At 48.9% G+C, this 21,060-nt stretch overlaps 1 protein-coding gene across 2 annotated transcripts; it reads right to left on the bottom strand.

Moving 5' to 3' along the window:
• Positions 1-669: 669 nt before the first annotated feature.
• On the bottom strand, positions 670-19,719 carry sim1a (SIM bHLH transcription factor 1a). Of its 2 annotated transcripts, none has more exons than XM_029253863.1 (12): positions 19,457-19,719; positions 18,214-18,888; positions 14,102-14,184; positions 12,429-12,518; positions 12,219-12,327; positions 11,933-12,018; positions 11,027-11,226; positions 10,193-10,299; positions 9,314-9,461; positions 3,077-3,239; positions 2,535-2,958; positions 670-1,671 (listed from the first exon to the last, which is right to left on the bottom strand). In XM_029253863.1, the coding sequence occupies exons 2-12, from the start codon at positions 18,386-18,388 to the stop codon at positions 1,040-1,042; spliced, it is 2,217 nt and encodes a 738-aa protein (XP_029109696.1). In that variant the 5' UTR covers positions 18,389-18,888; positions 19,457-19,719; the 3' UTR covers positions 670-1,039. The 2 variants fall into 2 exon arrangements, with proteins under 2 accessions (XP_029109696.1, XP_018612559.2); XM_018757043.2 differs by having other exon boundaries at positions 2,574-2,958.
• Positions 19,720-21,060: the final 1,341 nt, after the last annotated feature.

Genomic DNA, 21,060 nt, shown 5'->3' with positions numbered 1-21,060 from the left:
GAGTGCGATAAAAATATCTGAATTAGTTCAAGCCAAATATGAAGCTTTTCAATAATCTGCGAGATTTCTCTGCCCAAAACAAAACGTCGAGACACGTGCTCTTTTAAGTTAAAAACAAGTTGACCTTCCGTGCTCTACAAAAACACACACGAAAACGCCATTGTTTTGATTGCAACTATATTTCAAAACCCAAAGGAAAAACATCTTTTCATTCACATAATAAATACATTTTTTTGCACCTTTACTTCAAATCTCATTGTGCTCAAGATATTTACATTATAAATAAGTGTAAAAGAAGAGCTGCCGCCGCTCTGCTGTCTGAGGAACACCGGCGGCCAAATCGAACAGTCGTTCGGACATTTAAACAGAAGGGTTGTGTCGCTCACGCGGCCCAGCGCTTTTTCCACCTCTCGTTTTAACTGGGGAAAAAAGGCCGGCGCAGCGGGGTGCGCGAGAATATGCCCAGAGCACCGCTTTCGCTCTCCAGTGTCCAGGGTACCTCGTGCTCCACATGCACTCCACGCTCGCCCTCCTGTCACCCGCACCAGGAGACACGAACGTAAAGCGGACCGGGGTGCTTCGCGTCTTACGGGAGCTTGCCTTCAACCCTTCGTGCCCCGTCCAGAGGGCACAATGAGCGCGTGTGAACACGACAGGCTGCAGCAGGCTGCAGCAGGCTGCAGCAGCACGCACCCTGCCTGCGTTTTCTCAGTGCGAACGATTCGCCGGCATAAAATGCTAACGGAACCGTGACCGGGCGATGGACCCGCGACGAGGTCGCCGACTTCGGTTAATCTTTCCCCAGAAGCGACGGAGGCGGCGGGTGAGAGCCAGCAGGAGACACGGGGAACGGCGCGCAAGTGCGTTCGGCGTCCCTTCTCCAGGCGGCAGAGAGCATCTGCGGCGACGCCCCCATCGTCCGAGGGCAGAACCAAAAAGCCCGACAAGAGGCGGGAGAAAGGCTAACGCACTTGGAAACCAAAATCGAACGCGGCGTGTGTCTTCGCGGCGGAGGACGGCTCGGCTATCCCGGCTGCCGTCAGCTTCCGTTGGTGATGATGACTGATGTGCCCTTGTGGCCCTGCGGGGGGTCGGGCGGCACGCGCAAGTGGGACGTGACATCGTAGTGGGCGCCGGCGGCGCAGCCCAGCGAGTATCCCCTGAGCCCCTCGGGGTCGTACAGGTGGTCCAGCGCGTAGCCCGTCAGAGAGTAGGACGCGTGCCTGTCCAGGCACTGGCGGGGGTGAGGCGCGCCGTAGCAGGTGGGCGACAGCTCCGCCGCCAGGTAGTCCCGTGGCTTGGAGAGCCGGTCGGCGGCAGGGCTCCCCATGCGGGACAGCGGCGTGGGGCTGACCCCGGGCTCGCGGACGTCGGCCGGGCTGGCGGCCCTCGCGTCGCGGTGCTGCAGACGCACGAGCGCCCCCTGCGGGAAATGGGCCGGGTAGGCAGGCGCGTGCCCCTTAGCCAGGCCGTTGGCGACACCCTTGCGCAGCTGCCGCCGGCTCTCCTCCTCCTTGATCATCTGCTGCGTCGCCCGGATCAGCGTCTCCATCTTGCTGGGCTCGTGCGGGCTGACGCGGAAAGGGTCGCCACGGTAACGATCTCCCGAGTCGCTGGCCGAGCCCCCGTCTGGCGAGCTGACCACGCTGTCCTCATCCCAGTGACCCCGCGCTGCGGACAAGACGGGTCGCGTGTCACAGGTGACAGAGAAGAGGTGCCGGCGCCACCCGCGGTAGACGGTGCGGCGCAAAGGGCCTCTACGGACAGGCACGCAGCACCAGTACAGACCGAACCCTTCTGGTTTGCATATTTTTTTTTAAACGCAGTTTTTCTTGTGCTATGATCCCAGAAAACAATTTCTTTCCATTAATATTCAATGCATTCTGCAAAGCTCTTTTCAGTCGCACACACGGCTGCTGCAGCAGACAGAGGCCTGCGTAAGAGGCCTGCACACGAAAGGCTTCCTCACCTTTCTACGTCTCATTTTGTTTGTAGGTCTACGTTCGGAAGAGAAGGAACGAGTTTTCTTTTCATTTTATTATATTTTAACTTCTTCGGTCTTCTACTCTTAATTGTAAATAAATGCTGAAATTATTCAAGACTTATTTTATTGTATTTGTTACTGAGTCTAAAGGGTAACGGAAGCTATTCCTGGAAATTTTATATTCATTGCACAACACCCGTGAACACGAAGAGTCGAAAGGGTGTAAATTCACCCCGTTATCGGTACCTAGTTCCCTCCTGACGGTGCGTATAGCAAAAACCCGTTTAAGGGGTACAGATATTACATTAATTCAAATGGGGGAAAAAAAATCCACTTTTGCCAGATGAGTTTCGTCACCTGCTCCTCTTCTTTAGGATTCATATTCACAACAATTAGCACAAATTAACATACTAACATATCATTAATATTTGCCTTTTGGATAAATGGAAATCCGTGACCGCATGAATATTAGGATATGTGTATTCCTACTAAGACGGGTAATGGAAAATAAACCCGTGTAGTATGTAAACATTCTGCTTTGCGTACTGACCGTTGTCATGGCAACGGCCTCCGGGCCTCCTACGCTCACCGTGAAGGCTGTGGACGGATGCGACGTGGGGCACGCTGCTGTCGTAACCCTCGCTGTTTTCCGGGGACGACTTGGGGACGGGGAGCACCGAGCGCGCTGCACCCCACCAGCCGTCCCGCCCAGGCTGAGGCGCGCCCAGGAAGTAGCGTCCGGCTTCGCAGCGGGCGCGGTCGCAGACCTGACCGTGGCCGTGGCCGTGCCGGTCCTCGTGCAGCGCCAGGCTGTAGCAGAGCGCTGCCGGCTCGGGGGGCTGCCGGTAAGCGCAGGACAGCTCGGGGCCCTCCCCGTGCTCCAGCAGCTGGGGGGAGGCGGAGTCCGTCAGCGGGCTGCCGCCCCAGGGGCTGTCCTGGTCCGACTCGGAGCGCTCCGTATGGAAGCCCGGATACTACAGGGACATACGGGGACAGGAAGGGACCGGGCAACGACGTGAAGAAGCGGCGAGGCTACTTTTTGTCCGAGGCACACCGCAGGAGCGTCTAGCTGCGGCGCTCGCGGACGCTCACCTGCGGATAGGGGGAGAGCCGAGACTTGGCCTTGGCGCGCGCCGCGCGGCTCTTGCTCGCCTTGCGGCTGTCCGCCACGGCCGAGACCGCGCCGGCGTAAAAGGAAGGCTTGCTGGACGTCGCCTGGTCCAGGGACAGCTGGAGCCCTTTGTACTCCGTGTCCCTGGAGAGAGAGACAGAAGCAGGAAAAAGTTAGTGAAAAATTATTTTAGAAATAAGAAGTCTAACAATGAAATGGTAACTGAAGTCACTGCAATTTAGACCGCGACGCACCGGCATCCTTGCGCCCTGCGTTTCCGCGATGGGCTCCGGACCACGGCAACCCTGACGTGGACAAACGGTCAGTGACATACGAGAGTGGAAACGAAGGAGTAAAAGACGACGGTGGTTCAGCAGCCTAACATACAAGGCATCGTGTCAAAATGCACTAAAAAAAAATATTTTTTTTTGCTTTTTTTCCATCCTGAAGAAATCCTCCGAGGCGCTATTGATTTGGCCAGACCCGCCTGTGTAATTGAGGATGAATCCCGGGTGCGAACTATTCTCCATCGCGCTGTCGATTACGCTCCATGGACCCGTAAGAGGTACCAATTAGGAAGGAAACGCTCAATGTGCGGGAGAATCATCTCGGTGTCAAGCTGGCCTCTCCGACTGAGCGCGCATTAATTTACGCGCGTCGGGGGCGGGGTTTGCATTTCGAGCGTTCAAGTGTTTCTTCGTGGAAATGATTTCGAGACCAGAAAGTGGGCTGCACTCGAGAAAACCCTGCACGCGGGACACAGCGCCCGCGAGACCAGACCGACCCGAACAAGAGCACGCATAAGGGCGATTCCCGTCCGATTCCCAGAGTGACAAATCGGCGCTAAATTCACTGTTTATTAATAACAATGAGCATCTTTCATTTTAAAATATCTTCACACACTGCCTCTAAGAACATATGTGGGTTTTAACTGTGAAGCAAAGACAAACACATTATTCATCTGATGCTTTTCTCCGCAGTGACTTGTAAGTGCTAAGCTTACAGTGACTCACCCATTTGTACCGCTGGGTAAGTTTTACTCTATCAATTCAAGGTAAAGGCCTTGGGGGGGGGGGGGTGGCATTTCTAACCACCGTACCGCCTGCTCCCCCACGGCCCTGTAGCTCTTTTAATTTACTTTACGCACAAATTTAGAATATTAACGCTCTGAAAATTACCGCAAGATAAAACGACAAAAGAAAAAGAAAATTACAGCAAGACACCAATAATTATATAATTAGAAAAAGGAGATGAAAAATAATGAGCTGAAAAGGGGATGGAAAAAAGAGAGAGCATGAAAATGTGGAAAGTAGGAGCAATTTTGAACTTGTCTTAAACCATTAATTAACCCGCTTTGTTACAGACCATGAGACGCATTCCAGGAAGAAAATGCATATGAAATTATGAATCCCGCATACAGCACCGAAATCGCATATATTCACCACGTAGTACAGAGATGCCTCAAGAGCCCCTGTATAATAACCTGCAGCCCAGCTGTAGAGCTACTTTAATTACTGATTAAAATAATAACTATTATTGCTTAATGACTATTGATGTTAATGCTTTGTGTCGTGCAGCATCTCACGTGTGCGTGCACACGCGGGAATGTTTACACACATTTATTTGTTTTCCACGTTTCCGTGTTGACGTGCGTATGCGTATGTGCGTACGTGATCGTTGCGGCGAGCGTGTTCCCTACACTTTGCCGCAAACGCAGCGCAGACCCCCCTTCCCCCCCCAAGGGACGCGCTCCGGGACACGGAACGCTGCTGCGTACGCCTGCGGAACACAGAAGGTTCCGGCGTCTGCCTTGCTTGTCGCGGCCTTGCATCCGGCGCTGTCGCCGGCTCGCACGGGATTGCAGAAGGCTTTAGTACACGCGTGCCCGGGGGGGGGGGGCAGTCTTCAAATACACACTGAGATTAAGGAGCGTGTCGAACTGAGCCTGGGCCCACAAGCAAATCCCGGACGCGTCGCGGCCGGGAAGGGAGAATCGATTTCCGCCGAAAAGGGGTATAGATTTTGCTCCCTGCGACGGATCAGCTCCGGAGGCGGAAGAGGATCTCCGGCGGAACCGCTCCGACCGAACGCGGCGCGTCGAGCTCAGATTCAATTTCTGCACCGAGCGCTTATCGCCCCCTCCCCCCCGCACAGAGAAGTTTGGGAGACTTTGCTCAGGCCTGGAAGTGCTGTCCGCCAGGTCCATAAACAGGATCGTTAGCTCGGATAAGCCCCGAGAGCGGCGCAGACACTCCGCCGTCTGGGCGCGACTAAGACCGCGTACACACCAGCGTGCAACGTCCCCTCGTCCCGCAGGGCACGATGAGGGGCACAAAGGATGGCGGTACCCGCCTTCGCACTAACAGCCCTATCAACCGGACATATTAATCCACCGCTGCCCCCCGCCCCGCACTTTGCTTGACTTTCAAAATCATGTCGGCACGCAGACACCCGGTACATTCTTCACAGTTCACGTCTGATCAACAACACAACCGCACATACACAGCTGTCTGAGGTTTCCCAGTACTCCCCCCCCCCCCCCCCCCCCCCCAAGTGAATAGAAAACTCTTCATAAGATGACTTTTCATAACTCAAAAACGCACCATTAGCTTCGACGGTAAATACTGATAAGTGGCCCTGAGCCTCGAAAGTCACACTCATTTACGCTGAAATGTTGTCAGATCCCATTAAAATGGAAAGTTACTTCACTAGTTACCATTGGTTATTATAACACAACAGTGCGCGCACACACACACACACACACACACACACACACACACACACACACACACACACACACCTGCTGAAGCTGCTAGTCCCGAGCAGGGTCACGGTGAGACGGAGCCTAAGCCGGCAACACAGGGCCAAAGGCTGGAAGGGGAAGGAACACACCCGGGACGGGACGCCAGTCCATCGCAAGGCACCCCAAGCGGGACTCGAACCCCAGACCCACCAGAGACCCGGCCGAACCCGCTGCAGCACCGCAGCCCCCCACAACAGTGCAGTTCCCGCCATTAATACCGTATGACTGCGTACCTGTGAGCGTTCAGCTCTTTCGTAGCTACAATGCACCGTACACTTCATCGTTCACAAACGCAACGTACGCACGCGTTGCGCTCAACATTTATGCATTAATTCAACTTTTAATGCCAAACGGCGAGCAGTAAAGACAAAAGAAATCAGCGAAAACAATGCTAATTATTTCACACTCTGGCAGGGGCTCACAACCGAAATTCGGTACTCGCGAACGCAAAGAAACGCCTCATAATCCCCAGAAGGGGTGTTTAATGAAGCTCCTCATAAAGCCATATTCTCGTAACCGAAGGGGGCGTATATCGGGATGACTATGCGTTAAAGCGGTAAAGCGAGCGCAATACAACAGGGAGCCCAGAGAGCCGTGGTCCCACAATCCGATGCAGAGAGCGAGAAAATCGCCATTTCTCTGCGGGCCCCAAACTCCGGAGAGCCGGTAAAACCGTGCCGTGGACTTTGAGTCCTTCGCGGCGTCTGCGGGGCGGCACTTTCGCACACGGAAGGCCACTGCACCGTTTCCCTAAATCTGTCACTTTTTGACCGGTGGTGCCGAAGCCACGTCTCATATACATTCAGAGCAGCGGGATCGCTAGATACCGTTCAGTTCGCTTCATTTCGCCGAGCGTCCTTCCCAGCAGAGCGACCGACGACGAGGACGATGACCAAGGTGTCGTGTAGAACGGACGGCAGCGGTGCTCGTTTGCTTGGTAGATGTCCATGTCTGCGGTGACCAGGCTGACTGCCGTAACCCTTTAACGGTGCCATTGTTCAACGGCGGGGCAGCAGGTAGTTTAGGGGTTAGAGCTGCCGCCTCTGAGCTTGAATCCCACCTCCTGCTGCAGTATCCGTGAGCAAAGCACTTACGATAAAATGACTCCAGGAAAAATTACCCAGCTGTATCACTGGATAAATAAGCAAAGGAAGCTTAACACTGTAAGTTGCTTGGGGGGGGGGCAAGTGTCATCTAATGAATAAATGTAAATGACAGCAGTGCTGTGGCTATACAGTGCCATGCTCAGGTCTCCACAACCTCTGGTCCCAGACTTCCAGCAACCGCCTCCAGTAAGTCCTCCGCACTTAATACCTGTCAATAGACGGTCGAGTTTTTCCACGACTTCCTTCGATAGTCAAACGAGCATCCGAAATGTGTTGGCACCACATAGATGGTTTTTCCTCTGTCTACTTTTTCTCCGCCGGACCGAAACTTGAACAGACCACGCGGTCGCCGCCCGCGTCGTTCGCTCAACAGCACGGCCGACTGATGCAACAAACGCGCGTCTGGCCGCAGAGGACAGACGTGTTGCTCCGGATCGCGCGCGCTAGGGGAGACTCCTCCGTTTGCCGTCGACGCGCTCAGCGTCCAGGAACGGCGCTCGCAGAGAGACCGTGTCACTCGTCATTATCTTTATAACCTATCAATTACGGGTCATAAACGCATTTTTTACGGCTGCGGGAGCCTCATTTGTATTGGCCATATGCAGCGTAATTACCCCCGCGCTAATTGCAATCTGAGCATCAGCCTCTCTGCTTTAATGGCCTGTTTTATGGGCCTTGTTCATTCATGCCATCAGCGACACTTCCGCAGCAACACTTGGGGACACATTCCTCTGAGTACAGCACTTCCACGAAGAGGTACGTGGGGGAGGGTGCGTGAGAAGACCTTCCATAACTGCACACTTACACACACACGCGCGCACACACACAATATCAACAACCGCCTGTCCCGAGCGGGATCACAGCAAACCGGAACCTAACCCGGCAACACAGGGCGCAAGGCTGGAGGAGGAGGGGACACACCCAGGGAGGGATGCCATTCCATCACAAGGCACCTCAAGCGGGACTCGAACCCCAGACCTGCCACACAGTAGACTCCGGCCAAACCCATTGCACCACCGCACCCCCAATACACACTCTGGGTCCAAAGGTAGCAGAGCCAACCAGTACCACTACACTACCAGTTGCCCCAACAGTTCTTGTCCTCATAGTATTCTTGTACAGTACATAAGATATAGTATATAAGAGTCTAGTGTAGTGTATGTGTTGTATATTGTACAGCATATAGGAAACAGCCATCACCAACGTACTGATGTACTTCAAGATGTAAAGTGATGATTAAATGTTGATGAAGTTACCAGCCGGCAACCGAGGAGAGAAAAAAAAAAAAATTCTGGATTCAAATCGGTCTGTAGAAGGTAACAGTTCTGTGTCCTACACGATTACACTCTGCTGCCCAACATAAGCCTCTCCAAAGAAATCATGAGGATGTGTCAATCCCACATTGTTTCTACTCCCATTCCACCTTCATCACGGCCTTTTCGAAGTGATCCATCTAGTGACCACCTAGCGCCGTGTAATTCCAGCCGCCACGGCGACGTGAAACCGTTCCCGCAACAGGGTAGAAAAGACTAAAAGACTCAATCTCACTCATTCAGTCGCTCTCCTCTCCCTCCAAACACACCCAACTCAATGTAATAATAGTCCCGTCACTTCCCGGTCTTAATCTTTAAAATTCTGATTACGAATTCCAGACCATAAGCACGTTATTTTAATGAAGGCACAATTATTTTCAGAGTTCAGCGATGCAGAAAATTCCCCATATTTAAGCACAACTGCCAAACCAGTTTGAGTGCCACACATCTGTTTCTTAATAGCTACAACATAAACGGTAATGACGTTAAAGTCATCGTGCGTTATTATGAAACCATATTCAATTGAACTCGAAAGCTGAGAATGTCAAATTATGAAGGCGCCCATTTTACAGCTGCAAAAAGTCCATTACGTCTCGCGTAATCAAACCTTTGAAAATATTACCTTCAGCCAGACACTTTCTGTAATGCCTTACGAAAACAGCACGCGCGTCACGTCCGACGCCTTTCAGAATGTTCGGTTCACATCCTCGGATCGCCGTAAGCACGAAGCCGGACGCAAAGGCCGGTTCTGACGACGGGTGCGATCGGAGGACGGAGCGCGGCTTCGCTCCCCGCTCCCGGCGGGGCGCGCGGCAGAAGGAGAGGCGACGCGGACTCACCGCACCCGGGCAGGCGTTTCACTCACACCGATGGACCGCAAACCGCGGCAGCGGATGCTCTCCATCGACATCGGTTCAGCGACGGCTCGTTATTCCCAGCGCGTCGGTTTTCTTTCTGCCCTCCTTCCCCCGACACAAAGCGGCTGAGGGCACTCACGTGAGGACGTAGTTGACGCTGACGATGCAGTGCGGCCGGGACGAGCGGCTGTTGTGGACTATCGTGGCGTAACTCTGCACCCAGACCCAGCCACCCTGCTTGGCCAGGAAGCGGTAGTACTTGGTGGTCACCTGACCCTTCACCAGCACTGCGGTGGGAGACACGGGGCGAGGGGCCGTTAGCGCACATCTTCACAAGCCCGGGGCTCGACGGCTCGCGGACGCACGGGTCGGTTCCCGACGATCCGTCTGCGGCCAAATTGCAATCTGAGACAGTACTGGCGTTAATGCATTAGTAACACATACATTAATAATAACCGAGCATCACCGAGCGAGCATTACCGGCGTGTGTATATACAGTTGCTTAGGTAAATTAATAAGCAGTTGTTTGCTTTTACCCTACCGGGGACTAGCTAAGCCACACAAGCTAAGAAATTTGGAGAAATCTTACGTTATCGCTTTGTTCGCGTTTATGCCACACTTTATGTCTAATGCTGCCCAGTGGGAATGAATTTTCACTAAAAAATGAGAGACGAGCAAACGGCACAGACAAACAAAAAATCTGAGTGGCTCCTGAGGGCAAGTTAAGGCTGTAGACAAATTTTCGGAGCCAGGCTAATGGTCGGGCCGCAGACGGACGCGGAGACAAACAAAAAGGAGACAAAAAAATAGACAGCGAGGTATGAGAACTGACAAGCGGTCAGGGGAACACACATAGTGTCGCCCGCACAAAACAGCGCAGTCCGGTAAACGGGCCGAACAAACGCTCGGAGTTCGGCAAGTTGCGCCGGAAAGGCAGACGACGCGCAAACGCGAGTCGAAGAAAAACAACCTGGACGGACGATCGCGACGCCGCCGCAGAGAGGAAGGTGTGACTCACGCAAGTGGTGGGCGCAGCGCAAGTGGAAGGTGTCGCAGCTGTGGACGTGGTGGTACAGGGTCTTCTCGATCAAGTCCTGGGGTTCGTAGCCCGTCAGATCCGCGACCCTGAGGGCGAGCAGAGAGCACACGCTTCACTCCTTGAGCTCCTCCCGCCTTGTCGTCATCGACAATAACGCACGCATTCATAGGAGAGATGGTATCGGTCGAAGATCAGAAAGAGATCGAATAAGAATTCGGAAAATGTTTCACGCGTCATGACACGGCGTTGCATGTGCGCGTTCCAGTATCGCTTGGAGGGGTGCGTGAATTTAAAATCCATTTTCAACATTATTTATGCAATAATCATTAAGTAATTAACGAATTTAATGAATTTAATTTTTTTTTTTCAGGATGGCCAAAAATATAAGGGGCAAAGATCAGACTCCACTTATTCCCTGAAGAACCAGGGAATGCTAAACCACGTATACAGCTCCGCCAAGCCAAGACTAAACCAGTACGACAGCAGTTTTTGAAAACCTACACGCCAGTTTTCACGAAGCCAAAAACAAACCACTTCGAAATCCACCCAAAAGTTGTTACGCACGTTTCAGGTGCGCAATTTCTTACGAAACAAATTGAAATAATACCCATATTCCGGTCTGAAATACACATGTCTAAAATGTATATCTAGAAAAATGGAAGAGTGTCAGAATGAAATATATGTTCATGCACAGGGTTCAACGTGCGCAGTACACGAAGTGCACGTGACCTCCTCGGACACGCAGCGCAGCCCATACGTGAACCGCGCGGCACCCAAGCGAGGGCCGAGGGCGAGGTGGACGGAAGCGCCTGCCTCGAGTCCAGGAAGATGAGCTTCATGTCCAGGCTGGCTCGGAACATGAACATGTTGCTGTGCAGCTTGATCTCCGTGACGGCGCTGGGAGGCAGGGAGTGACCCACGGCCACGAGGCCCACGTTCTGGTAGCAGCCATCGAAGGGTGACATGTCGAGGCTGTACTGGCGGATCTTGAGGTAGCCGCTGCAGTGGATCACCTGCGGATGTCGGGGGTCAGGGGTCAGGTCAGATGGTAATGTTGACAAACACGCCTTCTTTCCTCCAGTGGCACACTGTTCGTATTTCCCACCAGAAACAATCATACGCATCTTTAGCATTGCCATTCAGACTTTTTCCTCTACTGCCAATAATAATAACAGTAATAATAATAATAATGCATTTATTCACTTAGCAGATACTTTTCCCCAAAGCTTCACAGAGCACAGAGTAACAAAGTAACACCAGACAAAGAACTCAAAATAAAGACGCGATTTCCCCCATACTCCATTTTTTTCCATTGCATATCACAATAATAATAATAACGGTCTTACACGCTGGTATTACATTTATTCATTTAGCTGATGCTGTTCTCCAAAGCAACTTACAATGTTAAGGTACTCACAGTTATTTACCCATTGACACAGCTGGGGAATTTTACTGGAGCAATTTAGGGTAAGTACCTTGCTTAAGGGGATTACAGCTGGAGCTGAGATTCAAACCTGTGACCACTGGGTCCAAAGGCATCAGCAGCTCTAACCACAACGTAGCAGCTGTCCCCTGGTATATTATACATGTTCAGCACGAATATGTACTTAAGATTAAATGAGAAACTCAGGAATTCAGACTCAAGTTTGAAATGGAAACGTGGTAAGTGAAAAAAGGAGGCGTGAAGAGAGTGAGAAAAGCGGGGGAGCAGATGGAGACCTTGTATCCTCCGCAGGTGAGTCCGGCATTTCTCTTGGCCAACACGCACTTCATCCTCAGGAAGAAGGAGCGCTCCATCTCATACTCTGACAGTCGGGGAGCACACTTGTCAATATATGGCACATACACGTTACGTATCGTTACGTGTCATTTATGACATTTCAATGCTGCCTGTGCGTGTACGCATGCATGTAAGTACTGTGTGTATTTATGCATATACGTATCCACGTGAGTCCGTATGCCTGTACGTATTTGAGATCGCAGGCAGTCTGTCGCGGCCACCCACCCTGCACGAGGTGCGAGTGACACGGCTGGTGGGCCGTCAGGACCGCCGTCATCTCGTCGTGGTCCGCAGGGTGGATGTACTCGTAGATACTGTTTCCGGTCAGCTCTACCTGTTAAACACACTGCGGTCACTCTCCCTTATAAAGGACCCCGCGCGGGAGAACGCGTACGCGCACGGTCACGGTTACAGTGCGTCGGCGGGCGCTCGTACCTGCGACAGGCCCAGGTGCACGGAGGCGGTCTCCGAGATGTACATAATCTTTCCGTCGGGGGCCACGACGAAGATGAACCCGTCTAGCGTCTGAAACAGAAATAAGTATTTCTTAAAAAAATAAATGTTAAGTTAATTAATCAATTAACAAATAAAATTGAATAAGTAAATAAATAAAATAAAAAAATGAACAAATAAAATTGAATAAGCAAGTAAGTAATGAAATTTATGATCACTTTTATGCAGAATCCTGCTGAATCTATGCAGATGACGGAAAGACACCAGTTTTACTGCTTTTAGTCATAATAACGAGTGAGTTCAGGTCATATCTGTTCACCTGGGTGGGCGCCGGACGTTTACCACCTTTTTACCACTATTGGTAAAGAAAGGGGGGGAAAAAAAAAAAAGTTTTTTTTCAGTCGAAAAGGATTCATTGGAATAACTTTTTTTTGCCCGTGCGCTGAGCTATTTTAAATGTGATACATCTGTGTAAAATGGTACAACAAATGACGACTGAATTTATGAGCACAGTGCCGGTGGGTGAAGGAGCGCGCGGACACACATTTACAACGGTACATAAAATCATTTACACGGAACACGTGATTTATGGAAAAACAAACTTCAGTTCACGCAGAATAAATAAGAGTGAACAAAGAAGAGCGCTTTACAGCAATATCCTCTAAACGATCTGTAGGTAACAGTGGTATATTTTACCCTCAAACCACTATTTCTGCGTACGTACGTCACGTGTGCGTCGTCTTCTTTTTCGCAGAGGTAAGTCCGCAAAAAGATGATGAGGCCGGATTCGAGCGCTAAATCCTCCATACACACACACGACATCATCGCGAATAAATAAATTTAACACGTATGTAACATGTTCTTGTATTATATAAAAGGTTTTATATGTTTTACAGCGTGAACCTGATAGTGACCTGGGAAACGAGGTAGACAGTGTAGTGTTACGGTACATCATGATGATGTGACCCACAGTTTCCAGCTGAGGATCCCGTCCCTGGGGGGGGTTCCCACGGACACACACGCTCATACACCGACACACACACACGGATACACGCAGCAGCACGTGCTGCGCGCGCAGTTCGCGGCCCCGGAGGCTTCAAAGTCGTAATGGATGGAGTGTCGGTGCGGCACGCGCGTCCCGGGCAAACTGACGACACACTACAACAGTACAGTACGAGTAGAGTAGAGTAGAGTAGAGTAGTAGGGTAGAGGCGGACACACGGCCTCGTTCCAGTGGATTATCGACACAAAATCGTGCTAATAATTATTTAAACAAAATCACAGCTAGGAAACGGAATGTAAACGAATTACAGTTCAGCTCAACACTAACTTACTCAGTAAGCAGTTAACTGCAACAACAGTGTGTTTTCGTACGGAATTTATTCACGTTCAACATTCACAGCTCAGCGTTTTAATAAATGTTAACAATATAAACAACAACAATAATTGATTAGTTCGACGAATAAACTACGAATAAGCAATGGAACTGACACTTTGGTGCCAAAAAAGGACGTTAAAAAGGCCGTTATCGAAACGCGCGGGTGCGCCTTCCGACAGTTTCCGTTGAGCGCGCAGCACGCGCACAGCACGCGCTTTCCCGAAGCAGAAAGAAAGAGAACCGCGGCAAATGCGCCACGGCGCGTGTTCAGTGTTACCTGGAGCAGGTGTGATCCCAGCTCGCGACCCACGTTTTCCAGAGCGCTGCTTCGACTCACATGACCCCAGGATTCCCCGAGACCTGCAACATAAATTTTGCTATTATTATTATTATTAGTAGTAGTAGTATTTTTTATTATTATTATACCAATAATAACAACGAATAAAATAATAATAACAACAATAATAATAATGATGATGTCACGCGCAATTGGTGTGCAGCAAATAAGGAATAAAAACTGAATGCTGCAGGTAAGCGACTAAAAAGAGTAAAATAAACACGCATGAAGGAATAAAAATGGGAGTGAATATTTTCTGCTGTCATGTCGTCACCGTTTTGGAAGAGAAAAGAAGAGAAGGCCGAGCGGCGGCGGCGGCGGCGCCCACCATTGAAATGCAGATGCGGGAACACAAACACTGCGCGAGCGCATTTTAATATTAACCAAACAGGCAGTGCGCGCGTTTACAGAAGAGAAACAACCACATTATTCCTTATCCACAACTCAAACAGGCCTGTAGCGCGCCTCGCGCACGAATGCATTCATAAATAGTTAACGAGTGTTTGTGCGGGAGCCCGTTCGAGGCGCACCCACGGGATCTGCGTGTCGCGAACATTCTGGAAAATGTAAAGCATTACTTCACACGTTCATCAACCGCCCCCGATTGTGTACAGCAAAGCGGTTTTATTTGTAAAACACTGAGTCTGATGTATAAATAAAAGTGTGTGACTCCTGGTTCCCGTTTCGAATCCCACTCACTCCTGCCGCGGAAGCCCAGGCTGATCGAGCTATTGACCCTGAAGAAGTGGTACAGTGAAAGCACTCTGCTGTACTGTACTGTACTATACTATAAGAGAGTAAATCACTGCCAGGCTCAGTCCCGCACAGAAGCTACTGAGCGGTCGGTCAGTAAAGACGACGCGCGTCACCGAGGCTCCGCTACAGCGGTAATTGCGGCTGTTTAGCGGTTCCGCTCGCTGCTGCTCGGACCCGATGCTGGTCCTGGACCCGGAGTTCCCGCCGGGTATTTATACTCGTTTTAAACACACACCGCTGCGGGGAAAAGCTGCCCTCGCTCTACGTGGTATGAGGCTCATTATTGTTAACGATATTGCTATTACACCAATTTTACCAAAGAGTGTTAGTGGAATTCAGTACTAAACTTTGAGGCGGGTTTTATATTAGTTACCACGGTAAGATACTGTTCTGGTGCCAGAATCAAATTTAAATTACTATTTATTTTGTGCTTTATACTAAAAATAACTGAATGATTATCAAGCGCGTTTTATAACCCTAACATTGTACAAAGCAAAATTTATTTGCGCGTTATATTTTGAATTCAGGGATGAAAACTAAGTCCAGAAGATATAAAAAAAGATTTTTCTTTTTTCACTGCAAGAAGATTCGTGTATTATTTTAGATTTATTTTAGGCATATTGATATGTTTTAAAACAAACAAAAAAAAAAGAAACAAACAAAAAAAAAAATGAAATCCTCGTTTTAAAACCCCGTTGAGTTTTTTGAATAAGGGTTCAGCGGACACGGAAAAAGAGGACAAAGGTTCCAATGTGTTTAAACCCGGGAATCCGATTAAGATACACGATATAAAGCACAATAAAAAGCGAGACGATACTAAATACTGTCGCAGCGAAATTCCACGTTCGGCAGCTGTAATAAAGGGAACAGGTGAAGGACAGACGCGGTAAAAGAGGGATCCCTCCCCCGCCCTACACACTGCACCATTCATTCGTCATTGATGGGCTCATTTCCGCGTGTCATTCCTCTGCCTTCACATGTACATGTATGTAAAGTGTGTGTGTGTGTGTGTGTGTGTGTGTGTGAGCGTGAGCGAACAACACTCATCACGCTCTCGACGCACCTGTTGTAGGCCTAGCAGACAAAACTTTGCATAATAATAATAGGAACAAGTTAAATAATTTTATTTGATGTCGCCGTACGGATTTAAAAAAAAAAAAAAAAAAAAAAGAAAGAAAGTGCGCCCCACTGTTTACTCATTGCAGCACTTGGGAAAAGGAGTTTACCAGTAAGATATTCATGAACAGCACGAAAAGATAAAGAAAATAAGAAATGCGAGATCCTTGAAATCAGCCCATACATATTAACTAAAAAAAAACATCAACACTGATAACCTGAAAACAAATGGTTGTCGCATAAAAAGAGAAAAAAAAAAAAAAACAAATAAAAATATAACATATAAATGAGGAGATTCGACAATGGTAATGACGCGCAGGACGCGTGACCAGCGGTCCTGATTCCTGTTTAAGTTTGATACTCTGTAATACAGGAATATTTTAATTTCTAGTGTTGCACTTAATGATGTCACTCATATAATACATAGAAATTTACTGGATGATTAAAAACTGAAATACAACGCATGTCCAACAGTACTCGAATATATTTGTTTAAATTTCCTCCGTGAGCGGGTTGATCTTGGATTGAGCGCAGCTAATAAAGAAATAAGCCGGTTTTATCATTAAGGTCGTGACACTGCTCGCGTGCGGGTACAACGCGGAGCGCGAGGCTCCCCCGCGATCATCTGGGTACCGCTCCCGCTCTCATCTTTTATTTTCTTCTTTATTGTCTTTCGTCTTTCTTTTTTGTCCCTGTCCTTCTGCTGTCCTCGAGGCACCGGGGCCCCTCGCGCTCTGCTCTCACGAGGCCTCCAGACGCGCGCGCCGATCAGATTCTGGGCCACGCGGCTCCGATAATTGGCGCGGCTCGCTCGCGCTCACGCGGAAAAGTAGCCCGTTGAGACCCGGGTGGGGCGGTGGGTTGGCTGGGGGGGGGGGGCGGCGATGGCAAATCTCGGATAATCGTCGAGCAGGAACAGCACGGGGCGACAAGGAGGGGCTACAGGGACACGCGTGGAAATAACACTCGCCGCGTGGAGTGTGTGTCCTTCAGTGCGTGCGTGCTGGTGGCCATTCCGAAAACTCTAACTGTAGGACTATGACACATTTGTCATTATTATTATTATTATTAATATTATTATTATTATTATTTATATTATTGTTATTATTATTGGAGTAGATTCTTGAGGTGAAGTTGTTGAAAAAGAGAAAAGAAAAATTAACTAAATTAAATGTTTTTTTTTCTGGAGTCAGAATGTAAGTTTTTTTGATCGGTTGGATGTACTGATTGCAGTTATTAATGCACACACACGTGGCGTGTCGGATTTGAGCATATAAAACAGTGGGGGGGGGGGGGGGGGGACTTGTGTGCACCTACTTCACCTGGGTTACAAGGAGCCTTTTGGGCAACATTTTCGCATCATCGGCTGAGTGCAGAACGCAGAAACGCGTTTTTTAAATTATATTATATTATACAGTATTATATTATAAATAACAATAATTGTAATAGTAGCAGTAGCTATATTCAATATTCAGTATTATTGTAGGGAGAAACACTGAACAAAAACATTTTAGTCTTAACATTATACGCGACGGCGAGTAAAGGAAATAATTTAAATTACAATTAAAATGTTTTTTAAATGTATGCAATATTTTATATTAGTTTGATCAGTTTACTATTAAATTATATATTTATTATATATAATACTTACATATTATATATATATAAGAAATATAAAAATATATAATTTAATGTAATGTTTTCTTCAAAGCGCGAAAATATACTAAAACATACTAGTATATCTGCCTAATACACCGCACTGTGTTATAAATGGTATTTTTCTCCGTTTTCATTTTCCCTTTGCAAACATAACACTGCACCTAGTTATTACACCTCTGCTCTTCTTATATTAGCTGTATGCATTTATTTTTTATTTATTGTTGTACATTTACGACTGCAACGCCCTGCATGTATATTTATGACATGAATACAGTATGTATTACAGTATTATACATATAGTATATGTGCTGTTTGTATATATTTCAGCGCACTTAATGCACTGAAAGAATAACACATGCGCCGAATCTGTAATACTTGTTGATATTGTTAACACAGCAAAGGATGAATCTGGACTACATGCGATGTGTGACATGCCATGGATCCTGTGTATGACAGTATGTCGATGTGCATTTGAGAGCAGCGGCCCACTCGCGCACACTCGCGCACAGCGCCACGCGTACCTTGAGGGAAGACGACCCTCATCCTGAGGTAGCTGGTGGTCAGTCGGATGATGGAGGCCTTGTCCAGCTGCGAGGTGATGGCCGAGGGCAGGGGCAGTAGCTTGGCCAGCTCGTAGAACTCGCTGTTCTCCTTCTCCCGCCTCGTGCGCGCTGCGTTCTTGGACTTCTCCTTCATCCTTCTCCCTCGCGTCTTCTTCTTCTTCTTCTCCTCCTCTTCTCTTTTTACCCTCGCGCTTTACCCTCTGGTACATCCACCGCACGTGTCTCCTTTAGCTCATTTCCACGGGCCGTGCCGATCCGCGCGTCTCCGGGAGATCTGCAGTAACGCACGCGCTCGCACACACTCTCACGCGCTCACACACGCGCGCGCTTTCATCGCACATCGAGGCGCAGCGGTGCGCGTGTTGCCGCCGCAGCCTCCTGAGCCACATCCACGCGGTGAGAACGAAGGAGCGTCCGGAGCCGCCGCGATGATGATGATGATGATGATGATGATGACGACGACGATGATGATGATGAGGATGATGAACAAGATGAGTCCGGAAACTTCACATCTTAATCACAAGTCTGCCTTTTGCTCGGGCCATTTCCCCAAAATATGTCGCATGTGACTGAACCGGACCGGACAGCTCGATGGTCACTGCACTTCCAGAGCCGGAGTCCTCCGCCAGGCGACTGAAAAGGACAGAAAAAAAAAAAAAAAAAAAACAAACCAGGAGTCGCGCTGCAGAAGGATGAAGGAGAAGAAAGCGCTCACGCACGTGCATGTATGCGCGTGTCTCTGTGTGTATTATATATATATATGTAGATATCTGTAAAATATACACAAATATACATGAAATCTTGTAAAAAAAAAATTTGAAAAACGCGTAAAAACGACATGTTAAATAATTTTAAATTTAAAAAAAATGTAAGTTTTAATGTTTACAAAATCAAGTTTCAGACTTCTCTGTCCAAATTAAACAGTTTCCAACCTATGAACAGATCGGACTGTCAAACTCAGCTGACGACATTTCATGACAATCGACACGTTTACATGAAGTCTACGGAAAGGTTATTATTTGTTTGCGTGTTTCTTTCGTACCGATGGGGAGCAATTTGAAAGCGGGAGAAGCAACGTGAAGACGACGTAAATTCTCCACACTTTCTTTCTCAGATGCCGCTCTCCAACAGCCCCCCCGCAGCGCAGTTACTTCAAAGAGCGCTTGTTTAATGCGTCCGAGCGCGCGCTCTTCCAACTCACCTTCACGAGGAGAGGACAAGTGGACTTTCATTGCCACTCGGGAGCGTGGAGATGTCGGTCTTCACCCCAGTCAGTTATTCGAGGATTCGGTTAGTCGACTGGTCGCTCGATTAGTTAGTGTGAAGCGGACGCAGCAGAGCAGGGCACGTCTCGGGACGCTCTTGTCTAACGCGGCGATGTGCGCGTGTCCGAAGTGGCTCCATCCCTGCCGCGCTGTCCTGTCCTGTCTGCGCGCGCGCACACACACACACACACACACACACGCGCACACACACACTCACTCACTCACTCACTCGCGCACACACGCCGTCCACACTGCTCAGCACGCCGGCCCCCACGGCTCTGCCCACCCCCAGCCCTGCTCTCATTGGGCGCCAACAAGTGTGGCCGTTCGGACCTTCGTCTCCCTCCCGGACACGTCTCTGGGCTTCGGGAGACACAGACAGAGAATATTAATTGTAAGAACTAACCCGTGGGCCATGCAAAGTTCACTCTGGAGGAAATCATGGACCTGCACCAAGGCTTGGAGGCTTTTATCAGACACAGCCGATTATTCGCTTAAAGCGCTCACTTGAGGAGCGAGAGCGGAGATTTAGCCCCGTCCCGGACACCCGCGCGCCAAAGCGGAGCGCCGAGGCTCCGCACCGGGGGCGAAGCGCGTTTTGCGGAGCCGCTCCTCTCCAGCGCGCATCTTCTCGCTCACTGACTGACTACCTACAGGTCGAAAGTCGCACCGTCCTCTTTCTATGTACAGTAATAATATCTGTTACATAGGGCGCCGAGGACTTTTATTCATCCTTTCGGGATTATTATTTATGACTGGAAAAATAACCTGCACCTCGCGTTTTCCAGAGCGACTCCATAATAACCTAATACAGTATTTCTAAATGAATGCACTGATTCTTGTGCTTACCATTATTCTTATTGCATCTATGTTCCGATGTTACATTTAGAAAATTTAAAGTAAACATATCCATAAAATGGTAAATAAATAAATAAATGTAAATATGCCTGTAAAATTAAAAATGGATAAATGTTTTTGCTTGCTTCCCTTTCATGAATGATGAACGAACAATTTAAAATGAACAATTTTAAGCGAGCCCTTGTTCAGGTTATTGTTCCAATATCATTTTTTTTTCTCCCATCGAACATAACTTAGTTTTTTTTCCTCCCACAATGATCATGATTTCCATGCATCGAAATTAAACAATATATGACATTTATGTTGAATATGAAATACCGAGCAAGCAGGAGGGATTCTTACAATCCCGCTTTATGGTGAAATAAATATTCGGTTTACAGACGATCATGTAAAAACAGGGACATTAATGTTTAACGTAGGAATTTTGTTCACAGACACAAAAAAACAGACGTTTCTCCCGCACAAAGTTTGTTATAAAGTGAGTTCAGGACGAGCGTGATTCCTGCACACGGAACGTGCGTACAGTGTGTACAGTGAGTGACACGCACACACTGCCAAGTGTGACCGCTCATATTAACTAGAAACACACAAAAGGGCTACATACAAATTGGCGCGCGCGCACGCACACGCACACGCACACTCTTACACTTCCATAGGTTCCAGGCCGTTGTTCGCCGTGTGG

This window comes from Scleropages formosus, chromosome 8 (genome assembly GCF_900964775.1).
Source record: "Scleropages formosus chromosome 8, fSclFor1.1, whole genome shotgun sequence".
Taxonomy (NCBI): domain Eukaryota; kingdom Metazoa; phylum Chordata; class Actinopteri; order Osteoglossiformes; family Osteoglossidae; genus Scleropages; species Scleropages formosus.
The sequence above is the reverse complement of the archived record's forward strand: the minus strand, read 5'-3'. Positions and strand labels throughout refer to the sequence as shown.

What these genes read in the sequence shown, in the direction of transcription:
- sim1a (XM_029253863.1), bottom strand. Translation starts at nt 18,388, where the DNA reads ATGAAGGAGAAGTCCAAGAACGCAGCGCGCACGAGGCGGGAGAAGGAG. An exon ending in GCGCTGCGCCCACCACTTGC is followed by an intron (nt 9,462 to 10,192) that starts GTGAGTCACACC and finishes CTCCCACCGCAG; the next exon opens with TGCTGGTGAAGGGTCAGGTG. An exon ending in AGGCCGTTGCCATGACAACG is followed by an intron (nt 1,672 to 2,534) that starts GTCAGTACGCAA and finishes TCTTGTCCGCAG; the next exon opens with CGCGGGGTCACTGGGATGAG.